This window comes from Camponotus floridanus, unplaced genomic scaffold (assembly GCF_003227725.1).
Source record: "Camponotus floridanus strain SB8 unplaced genomic scaffold, Cflo_v7.5 scaffold152, whole genome shotgun sequence".
NCBI lineage: Eukaryota > Metazoa > Arthropoda > Insecta > Hymenoptera > Formicidae > Camponotus > Camponotus floridanus.
In genome coordinates, this window is record NW_020229273.1 from 100,330 (window position 1) to 122,500 (window position 22,171).

At 28.2% G+C, this 22,171-nt stretch overlaps 3 protein-coding genes across 4 annotated transcripts; all 3 read right to left on the reverse strand.

Moving 5' to 3' along the window:
- Window positions 1–582: 582 nt before the first annotated feature.
- LOC109610146 (odorant receptor 4-like) lies at window positions 583–3,252 on the reverse strand. Its single transcript, XM_025406712.1, has 7 exons — window positions 3,138–3,252; window positions 2,669–2,930; window positions 2,380–2,526; window positions 2,138–2,228; window positions 1,208–1,344; window positions 724–856; window positions 583–644 (listed from the first exon to the last, which is right to left on the reverse strand). Exons 1-7 carry the CDS (start codon window positions 3,232–3,234, stop codon window positions 594–596), a joined length of 918 nt encoding a protein of 305 aa, XP_025262497.1. The 5' UTR covers window positions 3,235–3,252; the 3' UTR covers window positions 583–593.
- Window positions 3,253–6,263: 3,011 nt separating this feature from the next.
- LOC105253580 (odorant receptor 13a) lies at window positions 6,264–9,694 on the reverse strand. 2 transcript variants are annotated; one of them, XM_025406707.1, is made up of 9 exons: window positions 9,552–9,694; window positions 9,332–9,380; window positions 8,025–8,123; window positions 7,577–7,838; window positions 7,303–7,449; window positions 7,105–7,195; window positions 6,722–6,858; window positions 6,428–6,560; window positions 6,264–6,340 (listed from the first exon to the last, which is right to left on the reverse strand). In XM_025406707.1, exons 1-9 carry the CDS (start codon window positions 9,681–9,683, stop codon window positions 6,290–6,292), a joined length of 1,101 nt encoding a protein of 366 aa, XP_025262492.1. In that variant the 5' UTR covers window positions 9,684–9,694; the 3' UTR covers window positions 6,264–6,289. The 2 variants fall into 2 exon arrangements, with proteins under 2 accessions (XP_025262492.1, XP_025262491.1); XM_025406706.1 differs by having other exon boundaries at window positions 8,025–8,142; window positions 9,261–9,380.
- A 1,038-nt stretch (window positions 9,695–10,732) lies between these two features.
- Window positions 10,733–18,079, reverse strand: LOC112637303 (F-box only protein 21-like). Its single transcript, XM_025406703.1, has 8 exons — window positions 17,836–18,079; window positions 14,743–15,069; window positions 12,425–12,860; window positions 12,133–12,269; window positions 11,920–12,034; window positions 11,628–11,744; window positions 11,116–11,392; window positions 10,733–10,887 (listed from the first exon to the last, which is right to left on the reverse strand). The coding sequence occupies exons 1-8, from the start codon at window positions 17,991–17,993 to the stop codon at window positions 10,733–10,735; spliced, it is 1,722 nt and encodes a 573-aa protein (XP_025262488.1). The 5' UTR covers window positions 17,994–18,079.
- Between the last annotated feature and the right edge of the window lie 4,092 nt (window positions 18,080–22,171).

The window sequence follows — 22,171 nt, forward strand, 5'->3', positions numbered from 1 at the left end:
AAACTTAAAATATAATACATTGAGTTGGCAAATGATTACAGAGCAGTCTACAATAACATTCACAAAATACTGAAAAAATAAAATATATTCGCCTTAATATAAAATTAAATATCGTTTTATTATGATAATTACATATGTTCTCGTTTTATAAATTGTTAATAATTTTCTTAAATAAATTGATTTTGTAAAAATATGTATAAATTCCCAGCAAACATGATGACGTCTAAGGACGTCTTAATCCCATTCAGACCCTATGTACACAATTATGTACAAAAACTTCAAAATTATGTGAAATAGTTATTTTTTCAAATTAGTTTCCCTGCGATCTCTTGGTGGAAAAAAATATATATATCTCGAAAAAAAAAAAATATATATATATATATATATTGAATATAAAAATTTATATATATATATATATATATATACATATATATATATATATAAAAGGACTTTGACATTAAAAATGAAATACACACTTTTAATATTTGAGGTATATATTATTTAACATTTATTATAATAATTTTAAATATATTCTTTAATAATAATATATATTCTCTAATAACAATATATAACAATAAATAATGTTTACATATTTAGCTCACTGATAAAAAGGTTGTGAAGTATGACATGGCTGTTTGCATCACCTTGAAAGGGAGCATTAATATGTTATAATATTATAAAGGCTACAATACGAGATATTTTTCACAAATAAAGCAAACATACTGAACTGAATGTAGTCATCGACATAATGTACATGTTTGCAGCCGACAATATGCAAGGTACCAAACTTCTATGTAAAAGTATGCTCAATAACCTTTTCGTTTTCAGTGAAAACATATACCATTGTGCATTATACCTACACGATAAAAATATTTTATGTGACAGCATTTTTAATTACTGCTGTTTTTTAATTACTGGAAACGAAGTTATATATTAAATCGATCATAAAGTGTTATTGTTAGAAAATAATTATTATTTATAGTAATATTTATAGTAATTAATATTTATATACATATAAGAGAGAATATTGCAAAAATAGTATTAATATTGTTCTAACATTGTAATAACATTACAATACTGCCGCAATATTGCCACAATATTCTGTGCTATGAGTAGTAATTAATATTCAGAATAATTAATATTTACTTATTTAGTAATGATAATAATTAAAGTAATTTAAATATAAACATTTGGTTTGAATACTTGCGCTTTATCGAACACTTCTAAACTACTATCCAAAAGTAGTTGTCCGGGTAAACATATGCTCGCGAGGTGAGTAACCGATCCCATGACTATGCATGCAAATCTTATTACTTCTTGTGTTTGTCCGAACTTATTGATAAGCTACAACGTAAATAAATTTAAAAATTTTTCTAAGTTTTCTACTTCTTTTTCTATGCTTTTTCTTTCACAAAATAATACGTATATTGACAGTAGAAACAATATCAACTTATATTTTCCTATTATAAGTTACTTTTATGTATTATTTTATTACATATCACTTTATTACATATCACATAACTATATATTTACTTTATGTATATATATATATATATATATATTATATATATATATAATATATATATATATATACATATATATATACAGGATGTCCTAGTTATCTTCCATTCTTTCAAAGACAGATTCCTGAGATCATCTAAAGATGATTTTTCCTCAACGAAAATGTCATGGCACTAATAATTTTTGAATTATAAGTGATTGGAAATAAGGGGTTTTTTGTAAACTAAGCTTTGTAGAAATAAAATATTAACAAAACCACATTCTTTGATTAGTATTAAATAGAGTTTACTTTAGTTGAGTTTTAATTTAAAACTTAATTGCAAAGATATATGATGACAAATATCAGGAACATGCAAAAAATGATTGGTCTTCATTGACATTTTCGATGAGAAAAAATCGTCTTCAAATGATTCCAGGAATCTGTCTTTGAAAGATGACGGAAGATAACTAGGACACCCTGTATATATAAATTTACATTTGTTAAATATAATTTTGACAAGATTATAATACATGAAGAAATTTTGCAAAAGAAGTATTAGAATAAGAAATTTTACAAAATTCGGCATTTTTTTAGAAATTTTTATAAAGATTTTTGATAATTGTTATAATAATTTACTTGTAATCCAACTAGACTTAGAATCATTACATTTAAAGTCAAGATGACAAACGTCGCGTTTCGAAATGTACAGTCTAAGAATTGAATGAATCTAAAAATAATAAAAATGTTATTAATTATAAAGAATAATTATTAAGAAATTATTACATGTATATAAAATTTAATATATTATATGTGGTAATCATAATTGAATGATATAAATAAAATTATTATTAATGATAAAATTTTTCCATAATACGTACTCTATTGCAAGTTGATGTTTTTTTAAGCATGCAATCATTTCGTGATAATCTTCAGAATTATATTCCTTTATTATTGAGTGTTTTTTATTCATTTGGGTCTCATTTTTTGCAAGTTTAACCTTATCGAAATTATTTTCAAGACGGTTGCTTGAAAAAATGCATTAGATATTGTCAAAATTGCATATAGTCAAAATCGAGATATTTTTCAAGCTGGAATAATTATCTAATAACTAGATTACAAATAAAGTAATTATATTTATATATATATCTTACAATCTCTATTATTTACCCGATAGCATTAAATAAACTACAACCGTGTAATACACATGCTATATACATGGTATCTACGTTCACCATACATCTAGTACTAATTATAACTGCAAGATAGGAATGCAACATAATTGGATAATAATATTTTTCTTTGTCTACTCCCCAGTCTCCCTCAATCACATATATAGATGGTCGTGACTCATTCAATGGTATTATGACATCTAGAATTTTTGGCATTAAAGGTATTGACATAAATATTGCAACGAATATGTTAATGTACACTGCAAAAAGACATTTCTACAATAACCTTACTATTTTTCATATTACATGGTTGCAATAATTTTACTTATTCTTTATTATTTTTCATAATATACAGATTTATTTTTAAATTTGATTTATCTTTGTGCACTAATATACAGATTTAAAGTAATTAACTGTTAAATTATTGGAATGTATATAATGCATCTCAAAAATAATTATCCGGTTACCTGAGTAATATTTTGTCATTTTTTGGGCAACGTTAGCATAATATCTCAAAATATGAAGCTCGGACTCGCTATGAAAGAGTTGCCAATGTTCATGCATCAGTTCTAACAAATATTGCAACTTGCAATAATAAAGAAGAGAATTATTTAGAGGATTATATATAATGAAGTAATAAATATTTTTATTATTTATAAATATAATGAATGCGTCTAAATTCAGTAGTACACGAAATATAAAAATTAAAGCTCACGTTTGTCGAATTATATTTACGATTTTTTATGTGTACTATGGAAAACACTAGAATGATCAACTTATATATATGTATAAAATTGTATTTAGTATAATTTTTTTTTATTATACAAATGAATTTTATTATCATATTTTATTATCATACATATAAAATAAATAAATTATAAATAAATAAAGAAATTGAAAATAAATAAATTATAAATATAATTCTATCAAAAATTAGGGATCATCTAAAATATATTTTTTGACATTCATCAATGATAAAAAGATCATATGTGATTTATGCATTACACATATATCCCACATATCATATATATGACTCACTGAGATCGAGAATTACCTTTTTATTATTTATAACAATATTCAATAATTTCGTAGTGGCACCAGTGGCAAGAATCATGTTAACTATACCTTCGACAGTCATATTCATGTCACCCCAAGTATTATACACCAAAAGTATCTGTAAAGGTGGGTAACATCGATCGGTGAAAGAGAGAAGTGTATTGCGAATATATTAAAATATCGAATCATGTTGAACAACATTTCTTAGCTTATTGCTGATTTGCTATGATGACAATTATACAATTGTATGCATAACGTGCTTGTGCGCATTACCTGAGTCATAAATGCGGACGCCTCGGCGATTAATAAAAAACACGGTAGCAATATCTTTATCATTCTGTGTTGATAAGGCCAAATACCCATCTGCGACAAGAAGATTTGATTTCTATAGTAATATCTTAACATGTCCCCTTCCATATTGCCAACGATTACAAGATTGCAAAATAAGAATGATCACTCTCTTGTTAAATATTTGGCTATAGGAAAATGTAGGGGGGATATAGTGACGAGGGAGATATATCATTATGATAATTTCCGGTTGTCGCAAAATATCTCCGCGTCGTGAAAAGTAGACATTTATTATTGATTTATAAAGGGAGTTTACCCCTATTTTTGTATAGTGTGATTAAAAATTCATTTTTCGCATTTTTCTCGTGAATGTTTTCCGACAACCCGAAATTATCACGATGATACAGCTTTCTCGTTATTTTGTTTTATATTTTTTTTACAAATACTTAACAAGAGAAATCAGTTTCTCAACTGTTTTGCAACATGTATGGGTACGTACATATTACGCGATATTAAAAATAAATTCTTCTCATTACAAATATTATTTGATCTTATCAATCTAGACTTTTTCGAATAAAGAAAATGTATGTAAATTATAATGTACGAAAAATTATAAATTTTTACTGGAATAAACTACAAAAGATAATGTATATGGTTGCCATGATTGCAGCAATCTTGTTCTTTAACATTCACAAAAAATTCCAAAAATATAAAATATATACGCTTGATGTTTAATAAGATATGTTTTATTATCAAATTAAAATAATAAAAACACACTAATTTTCGAATCAAAACAGTTATTAAACTAGCATGCGATTATGTATTAAATTCTAAGAAAATGTTTAATATAAATTGTAAATAAGACCATTGATGAAAGAAAAAGAGAGAGAAAGAGAGAGAGAGAGAGAGAAAAAGAAAGTTTCATTTATATTTCAGCCACTGAGAACTACATATAATCATTGCTGTAACGAATTTTTCCAGATGAAAGTATATAAAAAATTTGAGAGAATATATTCTTAATAATCTTTTGTTTTTTTTTATAAATAATGTATATGTATATTATTAGTAAGTCATATTGAATCACAGACTTGAAACACAAAAAGAGTTATTTATTTTTAAGGATATTTTGTACCTATTTTCAAAATATTGAGAATTTAATGAAAATTATACAGAATGTCTTTACATATGTGTAGAATCTTCATTACAATTTTTAAATCGATTCACTAAAGCGTTCACGTTATAAGGATTTTAATTTACACCGAAAGCGTTCAAGTTATAAGGATTTTAATTTACACCGAATTAACATGTGTTTTTATGGGAAACGTATAATCATGTCGATTCAAATGACAAAAACACGTGGAAATAATATTCAGAATTTGTTTAAAATTTGCAAAAATTTAGATACAGAGGAAATATTTGGTCAAATAATATTATACAAGTACTAACTAGTTCAAAAGATATTAAATATAATTCAATGAAGTTAGCCATCTATCTGTCACAAGGCGAAATTCTCTGCCAAAAGTTAATCATTTCGATTAACAAAATTCGGAATATTTCAGTAAAAACGCAATAAATATTAAAAAATACATCTCTGCACTGTAGCTAACAATAAGATCAAATTGTAATATTCCACACAATTTCTTACTCAAAATACAAAAGTGGATATATTCGTCAATATTGATTTTCAGCTATTTTTTGCTGGGATTATACATATAAAACATCCTTAAAACGTTTTGTAAAGAAATCAATGACTCTGTTAAAAAAGAATTTATAACTTTGTTGTCAGTATTGTGCTGCTATTATATTATTTGCTGGGTATAATTTTTTTTAATCTATAATTTTTTAATACTCTATAAAAAATTTGTTACGGCAAGCATATTATAAAATGTACAGCGTAGTATAATGTAAGTATAAAATATTGTAGTATATATATTCGGAAAGATATAAAACTTTTGAATAAAATTTATAATAACACTGTCTTCTATAGCTGAAAATTTAGCATGAAACATTTATTTTATCTTCCGCATGCCGCAAAACATGATTGAATATTATTTCGATTAAAGTCTTAAATATTACTTTGCTTCCATATGAAATCTAAATGAATCTAAATATTGATATATATTATTGACTGGACTTTGATAATAAAAAAGAAATACGCATTTTTAATACAGGAAACATTAACATTTATTACAATGATTTTAAATATATTTTATAACAGTAATATATACTAATAAAAATTAACGATTTTTTAAATGCAGTATTTTAGTTTACATGTTTAGCTGACTGATAAAAAGGTAGTGAAGTATGACATGGCTGTTTGCATCACCTTAAAAAAGGACATTAATATATTATAATATTATAACGGTTATTATATAAAAGATTTTCCACGCCTGTCCTAATAAAGTGAACGTACGGAACTAAACGTAGTCATCGACATAATATACATGTTTGCAGCCGACAACGTGCAAGGTACCAAACTTCTATGTAAAAGTATACTCAATAACTTTGTTGTTTTTAGCGAAAACATATACCATTGTGCACTATACCTACACGATAAAAATATTTTATGTGATAGAATTATTAGAGATATTATAAAGACATTTCATTCAACCGATCATATAGTTTCCGAAATAATTATAATAATTAACATTTATAGTAATTTTAATAATTAATGTAATTTAAATTAAAACACGATTTGGATACTTGCGCTTTGTCGAAAATTTCTATACTTCTATCTAAAAGTAATTGTCCAGGTAAACACATGCTCAAGAGGTGAGTGATCGATCCCATAACTATGCATCCAAATCTTATCACTTCCTGAGTTTGTCCAAATTTATTGATTAGCTATAATGGATTTAAATTTCGAAATTTCTATAAACATTCGAGTTTTTAGTTTTTTATGATTTTTATTTCAATAAAAAAATCGAAAATTTAAAGAAATATAAACTCTTCTCACTTAAATATATTGTTTTATAATTCTTTTTATATATGAATATGTGCAAAAATTTTCTATACGCATAAAACATTAAAAACTAAACTTTTTTTGGTACCTCTAGGTACTTTTAATAATTGACTAAAGTTGTTATTTACTTGTAGTCCGACTAAACTCAGAATCATTACGTTCAAAAATAAGATGAGAAATGTCGCATGTTTGAATGTAGAATCTAGCATATAAATGTATCTAAAAGATAGCAGAAAAAAGATAGCAGAATCTTTTATGTGTAATAATTATGACTAAATAATATTGACAAAATTGTCATTTATAATAAAATTTTCCACAATACGAACTTTATTGCAAGTTGATGTTTTTTTAAGCACGCAATCATCTCATGATAATCTTCAGAATAATATTCTTTTATTACTGCGTATTCTAAGCTCATTATTTGCTCGTGTTGCATAAGTTTAGCCTTAGACAAGATATTTTCAAGACGAATGCTTGGAAAAATGTAAATTATATTATTAAAATTATAAACAATCTGCATCGGGATCTATTTTAAGCCGGAATAATTATTTAATAATTTATGAAAATGAAGTAATAAAATATCTCTTTTACTTTACTTACCCAATAGCATTAAATAAACTACAACCATGCAACACACATACCACATACATAGTATCAATATTCACCAAACATCTAGTACCAACTATAATTGCAAGATAGCAATGCAACATAATTGGATAATAATATTTTTCTTTGTCTACTCCCCAGTCTCCCTCAAGCACATATATAAATGGCCGTGATTGATTCAACGGTATTACGACATCTAGAATTTTTGGTATCAACGGTATTGACAAGAACAGTACTACGAATATGTTAATGTATACTGCAAAAAACATACATTGTTAATATAATAACTATTTTTAATTATTTTTTAATTATTTTTTATAATATTAAAATTTTCTGCACAACTTAATATATTTTTGAACACTAATCAGTAGGTTTAAAGCAATTAACTATATTAAATTATTATAAAATTTGTTTTGCAACTTAAAACTAATTATCCAATTACCTGAGTAATATTTTGTTATTAGTTGGCCAATGTTAGCATAACGCTTTAAAATATGAAGCTCGCACTTGCCATGAAAGAGCCGCCAATGTTCGTCCATTACTTGTAACAAATATTGTAACTAACAATAAAAATTAAATAAAGAAACATTACACAGGGTGTCTCACAACATCCGTAAATAAATATAAAATTAATAACTAAAAATAATAATTAACCGTTAAAAACGAAATTAAATCATTGTAAAAAAAAACGATTTAATTTTATTTAGTTCATTTATTAAAACCACATAAGTTCACTTCTCTCTTAAAAAAATATTTAAAAAAATATATTTCTCTCTTAAACAAATATTTTGTTTGATTAAAAAAAATGTTTCTTCTTTTTTAAATGAAAATATTAGATTTTATAATTCTATTTAAATATGATAATTAATCAACTATTTAAATTTTTATTTAAAAAGCAGTTAAATTTTCCATATATTATTCATAATTCGATAATTAATCGCCATAATGCATATAACATGTACATATATGAAACACACGCACGTAAGAAAGGACAAAATAAGATCAGCTGTGCAGTAAAAATCAATATCACCTGACTTGAAAAAAATCAATAACATTTGAGAGATCGGTACGTGTATATGTGTAGATATGGGCCTGAGTGCGCGAGTTTTACGCGATATTATTTGCAAGTTTTAATCGCTTATAAATTGAAAACTATTAAAAACTCCTCAATTTTTTTCGTATTAAGATTTTTTATTCTATTTTATCTCTAGAATATTCTATTAAATTATTTCACGAGGTGAAGATTGTGAGACATCCTATATATAATAAAAGTGAGAATTATACATAACGAAGTAGTTTTTTTTATTTGTGATTATACGTAAATATACGTAACATTCAATATTCATGAAAGATAAAAATTAAAGCTCACTCTTTGATCACGTTATATTTGTGATTTTCTGTGTGTGTTTCTACAAAAAACACTTGAATGATCATCATACATGTATGATTTAAAATTGCATTTATTAATTTTGTATGTAATAACATTGTATGTAATAACTTATCATTTCATCTTTATCATTTTATGGCATATGTTATAAAATTATGAATATAATTCTCTACCAAAAATTATAATTTATTCAAAATATGCTTTTTTTCTAAAATATGTTTTCACTGTGAAACAAAAATCGTATATGCATAATTAACACATTACACGTATCAAAGTCGAATATTTTCGAACCTTTTTGTTATTCGTAACAATGTTAACTAATTTTGTTGTAGCGCCAGTGACAAGGATAATATTAACTATACCTTCGACAGTCATATTCATATCACCCCAACTGTTGTACAGCAAAAACACCTATTAATAATAATAAGATAGTAATAATATCGATTAGTTATACTGAGAGAAAGAAAATATATTGTGTGAGAAAAATATTTCATTGGAAAGAAATCGAATCGTTCGATAATATTTAGCTAATTACATTTACCATGATAATACAATTAAATGCATAAAAAGCGTACATATTACCTGAGGTACAAGAATAGATAATAAGCTGCTTATTATAAAACACGGTAGCAATATCTTTATCATCTTAGACTGATAAGGCCAAATACCTATCTGCGACAAGAAGAATTGATTTCTAGAATAATATCTTAGCATGTTTCCTTGCATGTTGCAAAACGATAGTGACTCTTTTGTTAAATATTCGATTGTAGAGATAATATAGAATGGGACGCTGTGATGAGAGAATAATATATTATCATGATAATGTCAGGTTGTCAAACATTTGGAAATGTTTGCGCGTCGCGAGAAATATAGGAAAGCATCCTGCTATTAAATATTCATTTTTCACAGCGAAATATTTTTCGACAACCCGAAATTATCATGATAATATATCTTTATTGTCGTTGCATCTACTGTATATTTCGTTTACTATCGAATACTCGATAAGAAAGTGAGAGCTCACAATTGTTTTGTGATATTAAAAATAAATTCTCATTCACAAATATTTTACTTTAACATAAAATTCTTCTTATAAAGAGAAATTAAATGTAAATTATAAAATCCAAAAAATTATGCACTTATTATTAACTAAATTATATTAGCTAAATTATTAACTTTTAATAAAGAACTCTAAAATATAATGCGAATTTTAATAGAACTCTAAAATATAATTTAATCTACAAAATGATTTCCTTAATTATAAGGATTTTGTAAGAATGCGTATTATCATCTTATCTCTCTTTTATCTAGATAACAATATAATGAAATATTTTCATAAATCTCATAATAAGATTGGAGATACCAGTCCTTAGCAACATTATGCAAAAAATATTAAAATATATTCACATTTTAGTTAAATACACTTACAATTAGACTGCATATTATCATTCATGAAAGAATTTTCCCTGTTTAAAATATGCCAAGAAACAGAATTCTGTGAAGAAATATTTCTAATAATCTCTTACTTCTTATCGATTTTTTATTATTAGTGAAACACATTTTATATAGATCTGAAGGTAATTTATGATTATAACATTTAATATTATTAATTCGTTATCAGAGCAATATTATATTTTGACTTAATAATAGGTGAGTTCTTGGTTTTTTAATATAACATTTGTCAAAAGTTTTATATAACATGATATTTAACGAAAGTTTTATATATTCTAAATATTACACACATTATACAATTTATGTATTTTTATCTAATCGTCAGATATTGCTGCAGTTATAGCGGCATCATGTGGGTAACATGTCGCCAGTATTTCGTTTGGCACATAATGCGTGTCTTCAAATTTACAAAAGTAGAGCCCTATTTCGTTATTATCGATCCATTTCGGCGTTGTTTTAGTTATAGCATCTAAAGTAAAAAGTAAAAAATAAATTAATATATGGTGAACTAAATAACATATATAGATCAAATAAGATTATATAAATAAAATAATAATTAAAATAAGGCAACTAAAGTATAAAAAGAATAAACATCTAAAATATCTAAAATAAATCTAAATAAAATAAGATGTCCTGATTTTATGTTATATATAAAGAGGCGAGTTCGTACAATTGTAATTTAAAATGATATTCATACCCTCTTCGACGTAATACGTTTTATTATTTTCACCAAGTATTATGTAATGTGTTTTACTATTAAAATTGCTACAGAGAATGTTTAACGGTTTCCTTAAATTGTATCTAGGGAACATCACATGATCTTCATATCGGTGCCATCCGACTATTACACCGGCAGAACTACTTAAAGAGTGATCAAATCTTTTATGATTATGTGCTACAATCATTCCAACCGCAAATTTTATTTCCTTCGGTCTTATATTTGATTGTTTTTTTATATAAACGTGAAAATTGAGCTGGAAAATGTAAAATCAGATATTAATGGCTATCTCTTGTCAAGTAATTTCTAGAAATGGAATTTTGTAGAAAGCTTTTCAATTACAGCTAATTAAATTATATATAAATGTAAATATATATATATATATATATATATATATATATATATATATAATTGTAATCAGACAGAAAAAATGTCAGAGATTTTTTATTATTATTATATAATAATATGTGATATATAAAATGTCAAAATACCTCTCTTAAATTTATATCCCAGACGTCTCTAATTGCTTTTGGCGGCATAGGCGCTAAAGTGTTTTTACACCATTCTACGTTCATACATATAAGTATTTCTATCAAATTCTGCCGTATCTGAAAAAAGATGTAACACGCATATAGATCTCCTATTACAAACAGAAAAGAAGAAATTGTATATTTTTCTGCCTATATAAAGTGTTTCATTGGCTTATATCTTGTCAAGATGTTACAAGTTTAATAAATTGATTAGAGTTAAATTTATAGAAAAATCATATCATATGAGTAATACCTCTTCAGCTGTTATTGCTAAAGGTTTTTCAGAACACCGTTGCTCGACGAGACAATCCGGGAATGTGGCATAACTTAAGTTAAAACATCTTACATCTTCTAAACTACTCGTGACACTATAAACAATAAAACAAGTTACATATGTGTGCGTGTGTGTGATAAGAAGAAAAAAACCGACAAATTCGGATACCTATTAATCTAATATTATACTTACTATTTTGGCTTCCAAAATATACATACACGGGAGCAATGTGGCAACTTTATTATATCGCAACGTAGGCCAAGTCTTCTCGCCACACTCTGATATATTATAAATAAAATTATTTCCTCGCCACATTTCCTTTCTAAGACCTGTGTCAATAATTACAATACAATAAATTAATTACAGAGAAAAAGAGAGGGAAGAAGTGCTTTTAACGTAATAATATGATCAAATATACGATCATGTTTATGACATAATTGGACATAATTTCAATGTATTATAATATAAATCTTTAATAACTTACATTATCTATACACATGTAATCTATGTTTTTCGATTTGTTTAGTTTGAAGTTTAATTTGTCAAAGATATATTCCTCGAGTGCATTCATAATTTGCGTTCCTTCCATTTCATCCCAATGATTATCGTCGATATTGTTGTTCTTCCAATAGGCAAAATTTTCAGCAGTCGTTGAAAATATCGAATGGTCAGGATGTTCTTCTCTGAGATAATTCAATACTTCTAATGCAATATTATCTAGTGACGTTTTTATGATCGAATAAAATACATCCTTTTGGGGTTGGAACCTTTGTACTATAATAGTAGCACCTAGTTCCAAAAGTAGCTTTTTGTGAGGTTGTTCTTCAAATCTTTCCCAATACTCTCTTATCAAATGGTACCTCAGATAATAAAACAATTTTATATTGCAATATCTTTCCGTTAGGTCGCAACCCGCTCTTCTGAAAATTTATATACATACATACATACATACATACATACACACATATATATATACAGGATGTCAATTAAGTCCCGGGGCTGAATATTTTCTCATGTAAGGTATTTTTGAAAAAGGTCAAGGTCATTTCTGAAGTAATTTTCAACGAGGAATTCAACGGTGACCTTCAATTTGACCTTGAGCTTGACCTTCAAGGTTATTTGAAGGTCAAAGTGGTTTTTTTAAATAGGAACCCCTATTTTTGATTGTATATTCTTATAGCTGACCTCGAGAGCTTTCCAAAACACTATAATAAAATATTTTTCCCTCAAGCATTTATCGAGTTATGATGCTTCAAATCATTTCTTAATTTTACATAAACCGTAAAATATCTTGTAAAATATTCACTTTTCGATTATTTTACCTTAATACTTTTATGTACAAAATAATGAGAGGAATCAATTGGCGTAAAGAAAACATATAGTTGTTTTTAAGAAAAAATATGTAATTTGCAATTAACAATTACATATTTTTTCTTAAAAACAACTATATGTTTTCTTTACGCCAATTGATTCCTCTCATTATTTTGTACATAAAAGTATTAAGGTAAAATAATCGAAAAGTGAATATTTTACAAGATATTTTACGGTTTATGTAAAATTAAGAAATGATTTGAAGCATCATAACTCGATAAATGCTTGAGGGAAAAATATTTTATTATAGTGTTTTGGAAAGCTCTCGAGGTCAGCTATAAGAATATACAATCAAAAATAGGGGTTCCTATTTAAAAAAACCACTTTGACCTTCAAATAACCTTGAAGGTCAAGCTCAAGGTCAAATTGAAGGTCACCGTTGAATTCCTCGTTGAAAATTACTTCAGAAATGACCTTGACCTTTTTCAAAAATACCTTACATGAGAAAATATTCAGCCGTCCCGGGACTTAATTGACACCCTGTATATATATATATATATATATATATACAGGGTGTCCTAGACCACTCGTACACACCTTTTCTTTCAAAACCTAAGCATTTTAGAGAAAAACGTTTTCGACAAAAAATTGTATGGTTTTGAGGAGAACATAAGATGGTGTCATTGGTTTGACCTTGGATGGCATCGTTAAGATCAGGTCAAGGACACTTTTAATTTCTTAAATGGAACCACCTATTTTTTATTACATATTCTTATAGTTTATGTCGAGAGCTTTCCAAAACACTATAATAAAGTATTTCTTCATTGAGTACTTTTCGAGTTATGAGGCTTGAAATCATTTCTTAATTTTGCATAAACCATAAAATATCTAGTAAAATATTATATAATATATATTTTTCGATTATCTTACCTTAATACTTTTATGTACAAAATAATGAGAGGAATCAATTGGTGTAAAGAAAACACATAGTTGTTTTAAAAAAAAAAATATGTAATTGTTAATTGCAAATTACATATTTTTTTCTTAAAAACAACTATGTTTTTTCTTCACACCAATTGATTCCTCTCATTATTTTGTACATAAAATTATTAAGGTGAGATAATCGAAAAATGAATATTTTACTAGATATTTTACGGTTTATGTAAAATTAAAAAATGATTTCAAGCCTCATAACTTGAAAAGTACTCAATGAAGAAATACTTTATTATAGTGTTTTGGAAAGCTCTCGACATAAGCTGTAAGAATATATAATAAAAAATAGATGGTTCCATTTAAAAAATTAAAAGTGTCCTTGACCTGATCTTAACGATGCCATCCAAGGTCAAACCAATGACACCATCTTATGTTCTCCTCAAAACCATACAATTTTTTGTCGAAAACGTTTTTCTCTAAAATGCTTTTGAAAGAAAAGGGATGTACGGGTGGTCTAGGACACCCTGTATATTAAAAACAATTTAATTTTGTACCTACCGTGGAGATTGGGCAAGCAAGCTTTTAATCTCATCCATAAAGAAAAAAATATTTATAAAATTATCAGGCTTACAAATTATTTTATTTAAATCTTTATCAAAACAAAATACAGTTTCCAAATTTATGAAATTATCTATTGAAAAATCGAAGTGGATATAGAAATGATCATGAATGAATTGAGACACGTAATTCCGTAATTGTCTCGCACACTTAATGCCCGTTTCCATAAAATTTAAACTTTTTTTATTCTTCTGTTCGTTCTTTTCAGATTCTTTTTGCTCATTTTCCTTGAATATCTTGTCACAAAATTTCTTCGCAAAAGGCCACCTAAAATTAGAACGAAAAATACTTTAATAAACTATTGAAAATTACATCAAACGGCTATTGCAAATGGTTATTGCATCAATAATAAATTTTCAGAGAAATAAATTTTTTGAAATATTCAAAGTATCAATTAAAAAATCAATCTTTTTGTCTCTTTACGTAGAAAACATAAATATGCAGAAAAATATATAATATGTAGGCCGATGAGGTTGACAAAAATGAGAAAGAGAGAAGAATTCTCGAGTTTTCAAATTAAATTGACTCGAGCGGGAGAAGGAATGTCAAAAAAGGAAAAAAAAGGAATATATAAATATATATATATATATATATATATATATATATATATATTATATATATGTAGGTATATATATATATATATATATTATATATATTATATATATTATATATATTATATATATATTATATATATGTATTTTATATATATATATATATATATATTATATATGTAGGTATATATATATATATATATTATATATATTATATATATTATATATATTATATATATATTATATATATGTATTTTATATATATATATATATATATATATATATGTAGGCAATGTAAATTAATTAAAGTCCGGATAACCGATTAACAAGAAGTAACTTGAATGCGAAGAATATTTCAGTGTAACGGTCCGATTTTCCGGAGTAAATTGCGAATAGCTCGTCGGATTTCGGTAATTAATCGTGAGCGAGTTAAAGATAAAAGAATACTTTATTCAGGTAAAGTGTGTGTGTACAAAGTATAACTGAAAGTGCATAATTGCGTATATATAAATGCGAGTGGATAAATGCGAGTGTATGAAAACGAGTGTATAAATGCGCGTGTATAAAAGCAATTGTATGAATGCGTGTGTGTATAAATGTGTGTGTACGCGACGCTTGTTATGTCGCGCGTGTCTATGCGCTCGGAATCGGTCGATGACCGCGCGTTTGTTGTGGCGGTGTTTTTGCCGCGTTTCTTACACGGGGAATCCCGTCGTTCCGGGAATTCCGTAATCGGCGAAAAAGCTGTCGGGTTTCGCGAATATATGTTCTAATTCCTCGAAGGGAAATTCGTGCTCGATATTTCAGGCTCGCGTTCGGCACGGTTGGCCTCGAGACTCTCGAGCGGGGCGGCTCTGAATTCCACCTTCCGTGGAATTATTCCAGCCGGGATGCGGAGGAGCGGATGGAGGCAGTATCCCACGCGATAGCGAGAACTTTCGGCTCAGGCAGAGTACTCTCGACCTGTTTGATCGGGGCGATTGTGCCGGTTTCAGTTTAGGTTTTCGGAAAATTCTCTTGAGCATACGGCCAAGAGCAGAGTAGGAGAATGTGCTAATACAGCCGAAATATGGCCTTTTTATACCGGCTAATTACCCGCGTTGGCGCGCGGCGGTGTTACCCCTTCCGAACTAAAGTCACTAGATTAATAAAGTACCGCAATTTTGATCTCAATAAGATAAGATGGAGCAAAAATGACGTCCGATAGTGCACACTTTGTGTAGCTATCTATACTAAGTGCAATTTTTCTAACCTTGATCCTAGTCTGTCCTGTGTCCTGTTGTGCGTGAGGTGAGAAAACTTCTTCTGTTGCGCAGAAAAAGAAGAAAATATCAAAAATGCCAGGTTGTTGTGTGAAGAAATGCAACAATCGCAGCCCATATCTATACTATTGGACGCCATTTTTGCTCCAGCTTATCTTATTGAGATCAAAAATGCGGTACTTTGTTAATCTAGTGACTTTATTCCGAACGGGTTAATGCGGAACGGTACGGTCGGGCCCGTTCGGAGGGGTTCGGTTGTGCGCCGAGCGCGGGCTTTCGCCGGTCGGTAGTTCGGGCCGCGTCGGCTCCGCTCGGCAATTTTCGGCCGTTTAATAACTCCAAGATTTAACGACTCCGGTCTTCGTTTAACAAAGGAATAAAAAATGTGGGCGCACCGCGCCCCTGCCCTTGCCCGGCGGGTGTTCTGCCGCTTCCGGCTGATAGCATTGCCGGGAATTCGAAACGGTGCATCGGAATGCACCGTTACATCAGAATATATTCACGGCAGTATTTCAACAGTGTACAAAGTCAGGAAAAGGTTCGACGTAAATAAAACGTGTGTGTCTGCTGGATGATCCGTAATGACTCTCTGATTTGAGATCGATCCGCTATGTCATATAGCACGCAATTTATCGATCTTGCACAAATAATCATACTTCGCGTCTAGGGCGCGCGCGATCTAACTCTCAATAAAATATAATTGCCTAGAAATATATAATCTTTATCAATTGTAAATTTAAATTTTACAATAAGAATGTATATAATAATAGTAAATATAATGAAAAATATAAAGTAGTATTTACATTACTCTATTATCTAAACTTTATAACGTAATTGTTATATAAAAAATTACTTAGCTCTCCCTCCCACCCTCCCTTTCTCTCTCTCTCTCTCTCTCTCTCTCTCTCTCTCTCTCTCTCTCGCTCGCGCGCGCGCGCGCGCGCGCACACACACACGCACACATACACATTATTCTATATTTATTCTATTATTCTATTATTATTCTATATTTATAAAATAGGTTACTATATTAAAATTAATGAAACAAAAAATAATTAAATTAACAAAATAAACATGTAAAATTTGTAATTTTCAAGATTTCATTTCTCATTGCTATATTATTAATATATTATATTTATTATATTTATTATATTACTCAAATGAAACATTGCGTGATTAATGGAATAATACCGTAAAAAATGCATAAAGTAAAAAATTACCTCTGAGAAAACTTTTTCTCCCAATACTTGCCGTATTTGGCTGCCCACTCGAATTGTTTGCACGTGCATCTGAAGTTAATGATATCCTCAATACTGATATCATTATAGCTAAGAATACGAGCTATCAACTCTTCAGGTAAGCACATTATCGAAGCCATTACGAAAAGAATTCAGTAAAACACTGTAAACAATGTAATTTAAGATAATCACAACTATTCTCATATATAATTAATTTTCTATGAGAAAGCGCACGATATTTACTGCAGTACAGTTGCTACGAAAATTCTCAACTGTTTCTCCACCTTCACTCCAGACTGTATACCTGCAGGCTTGAAAATTTTGAGCTATCTCCCACCACAATTGTCACGTGAGCATGCTTGTGAAAGAAAACCGAAAAGATGCGACACTTTTATTCTCCACGTGTACCTTTAACATAAGAAAAGATAGGAAACTCATTTTCTCGAAATCTATTTTCAGAAATCGGTATTTCCTTGTGATAAAATATTTGATCATTGATTCTTTTGTCTCGATATCGATTGATATCACATCAATTGTGATTATATAATCAATCCTACTTTCGACATTTGCATGTGTAATTAAACTGTATTCATTGTATATCATGTATAGATAACAGTATTAATACGTGTTGATATCAACTTTGATAAAAGAAAAAGGATAACCTAGTAAATTGTAGATAATTATTTATTAATAATGCATTTTTTAAATGCACATTTCCTAATCTAATAATTTCACTGTAAAATGTTTCGTACCATTCTAATCATGTTAGATTTTGTATGCTTAAATTTGTGTGCTATGAATAATTGTTTTTGCAATTAAAATTTAATATTAACTACAATAAAATCTCTAAAACTCACGTGTAACACATATAGGATTCTAAGAAAATTGAACAAAATACGCATTAAGTAAACGGTTTCTAGAAAAAATAATTTTAAAGAAACTTTCTCTTTTATGGACACAAAATTTCTTTCGAACTAAAAGAAAAGGAGAGGTCTTTCGGCTGACGCACATAAATCTTTTGTTCAATACATCTATTTTTGCCATAAATGTACGGATAAAGTAAACAAAAGATTTTTAGGAAAAATAATTGTAAAAAGAACTTTGCTTTTATGGACACAAAATTTCTTTCAAACTAAAAGAAAGGGAGAGGTCCTTCGGCTGACGCACATAAATTTTTTATTCAATACATCTATCTTTGCCATAGAGAATCAACGTCTTTTACCTGCATGAAAGATAGAAGATAATTTTAAATATTTTTAGGATTCAATAAGGATAAAATATGTAAGATAGAGGAATATCTTAAATATTAAGAAATAAATAGAAAACGAACTATTTACCTTACTTAATCTAATCAATATTTCTGTGCGCTGTCCCACTATGGCAAGAACATAATATTGAACAAAAGTTTTTTGTACAGAGCACAGAGGTAACGATTAGATTGGGTAAAGTAAATAATTCCTTTCCTATTTATTTCCTAATATTTAGATAATCCTTTATCTACCCTCATCGTATCCTAAAAATATTTAAGATTATCTTCTATCTTGCATGCAGGTAAAAAATATTACGTAGAACCTCTGTAGCAAAAACATATGTATTGAACAAAAGATTTATGTGCGTCATGCGCGGGATCCCCCTTCTTTTAGTTCGAAAGAAATTTTATGTCAATAAAAGAGAAAGTTTTTTTTAAAATTATTTTGTCTAGAAACCGTTTATTTAATGCGTATATTTTGTTTAATTTTCTTAGAATCTTATCAAGAGACACGGTAGTGTCTTGAAGTCGAGTCATTATCACTCAGGCGCAAGATACACCGTGTATCTTTACGCGAATGGCTAAGTTGCGAGTAATGCATATTATCGGTTCTCAATAACCGCTGAATCGATCAAATTCTTATTAGGTTCAATCAATTGCTTGGGTTCGATTTATATAAGGAAAGTGTCTTTATTTTTGCTCTATATGCTCTATAAGCAGAAATATAACGATGCAAAGTCTCAATGTGAACCTTTTTGATTAAGAAACGTCACCGTCGTGGCTAGCTACATTCTTTACATATTTTTCTTGTATGGGTCGCACGTTTGACGAAAGAGGCGCTGTGAGAGATGTATAATTTTTTTATCATGCGAGAAATTATCGACTGTAATTGGAATGAATTGATCGGTACATAATATACTTTCCGATTCACGCATGATGCGCATGAAGTGACAGAAAATGTATAGTTCATGTTACGCATATTATTATACATTTTCTATCACTTTATGCGCATCATGTGTGAATCGGAAAGTACTTATAGATGTTAATTATTTGAATCGACCATGCATATCGAATGTAATACTTATCCAATAATTGCTACCTATGTATCGATTAATTTATTGCAATTGCAATCACCCAGGTAGCAAGCACACGTCATTTTGATGTTTCAAATTGGTCATTCACTGATTATTCTTGACGTCATGAATTGACGTTTTTAAGACGTAAAAGTGACGATCTAATGTCACAGATTCCTGACATCATGACATGTACCGCATTTTGACGTCTTTCTCTTAGCATAATAATATATTTAATAATGTTGTCGAATAAAGCACTCTCTAAAAGTGAGTCAGTGTATTATGACTGAAAAACAGTAAATAATCACTGATTACAGTAATTATTATATAAGTACAGCGCTGTAAATCAGTAATATTTTATAGAAAGAATCAGTTAATAATTTTGACTATTTCAGTAATATCTCAGTAATATTCCTTTCGTTATTGCCAGTAATATTAAACTTTTCAATTCATCTCTCTATTTCATAAATATAATATAATAAATATAAAAATATAATATATAATAAATATAAATATAAATAAATAAATATATAAATATATATATATATATATATATATATATATATATAAAAAGTCTGATCGTGAAATAAGTCATGTCATATAAAAAATTTTAAAAGATTTTTTTTATGGGATCAATGTACACTCCGCGACAACGATTCGTTCCATGGTCGCTCTCGCGGGGCAAGGGGAGCGTAGCCCCTAACCAATCAGCCACTGCCACGCTGCCAGCTGATCGGTCACTTCTACGCTTCCCTTGTCCCGCAAGAGAGGAGCCACGGAACGAATCGTTGTCGCGCAGTGTACTAACTAATGACATTCATAATAAAATAATAGTCACTTCATGACTGAAAAATGACGTCAAAATAATGTTACAGCAAGACGTCAATATAAAGTCATGTAACAATAATCAGTCATTTTGACAACATATGACCAAAAATGACTAGTTTGGAATGTCAAAATGACGTGTGCTTGCTACCTGGGCAGTAATCCCTCACATAAAAAAATTGATACACAAAAAACTCATCCTATATGCAGTCCTATATGCATCCTGCACTATCACACTATCTAGTAACATTAATAACAGATTTCTAAAGTTATTTAGAGACGATTTTTCTTCATTGAAAATGTCGAAGGTTTGTAACTAAACTTAAAATTAAAATTTTATTAAAGTGAACTTCACCTGGAATTATAATAATTGAAGAATGTAGCTTTGTTAATATTTTAACTTTACGAAGTTTGCAAAAAGTATATTAAGTAGAGAAGATCGTCATATTTTAAATGACGGGGCTGGTGGCAGATTCTTTGCTTATTTATTTGGATATTTAACATATTCTCAAAAATTACTTTTTTAAAAAGTATAAAAAAGTTAATCATGTGTAAGTATTAAATTGTAAAAAAATTTATGTTATTGTAAAAAACTGTTTTATGCACAAGACATAGTATTATTTAAACTACAAAAATGTTACATTAAACAAAGTTAATGTGCAAAATATTTATTTCTTAATTGTCTACAAAAATTAGTGATATCCTAAAAAAATTACCTTTTCAAAAAAAGGTAAAAAAAAGAAGTCGAGTCATCTCAGTAGTAAAACATTATTGTATAGAACTATTTTACAAAAAATTATTTTAATAAAAAATTGCTGTATTAAAAAAAATTGTGTAAAATAGTTGTCATAACTATGTACAAAAATTAATGATATATTTAAATAAAAAATTACGTCGAGAATAAAATAGTGCGATTTCATTTTATGTTTATCAACAGTGTGTGTGTGTGTGTGTGTGTGTGTGTGTGTGTGTGTGTGTGTGTGTGTGTGTGTGTGTGTGTGTGTGTGTGTGTGTGTGTGTGTGTGTGTGTGTGTGTGTGTGTGTGTGTGTGTGTGTGTGTGTGTGTGTGTGTGTGTGTGTGTGTGTGTGTGTGTGTGTGTGTGTGTGTGTGTGTTGTGTGTGTGTGTGTGTGTGTGTGTGTGTGTGTGTGTGTGTGTGTGTGTGTGTGTGT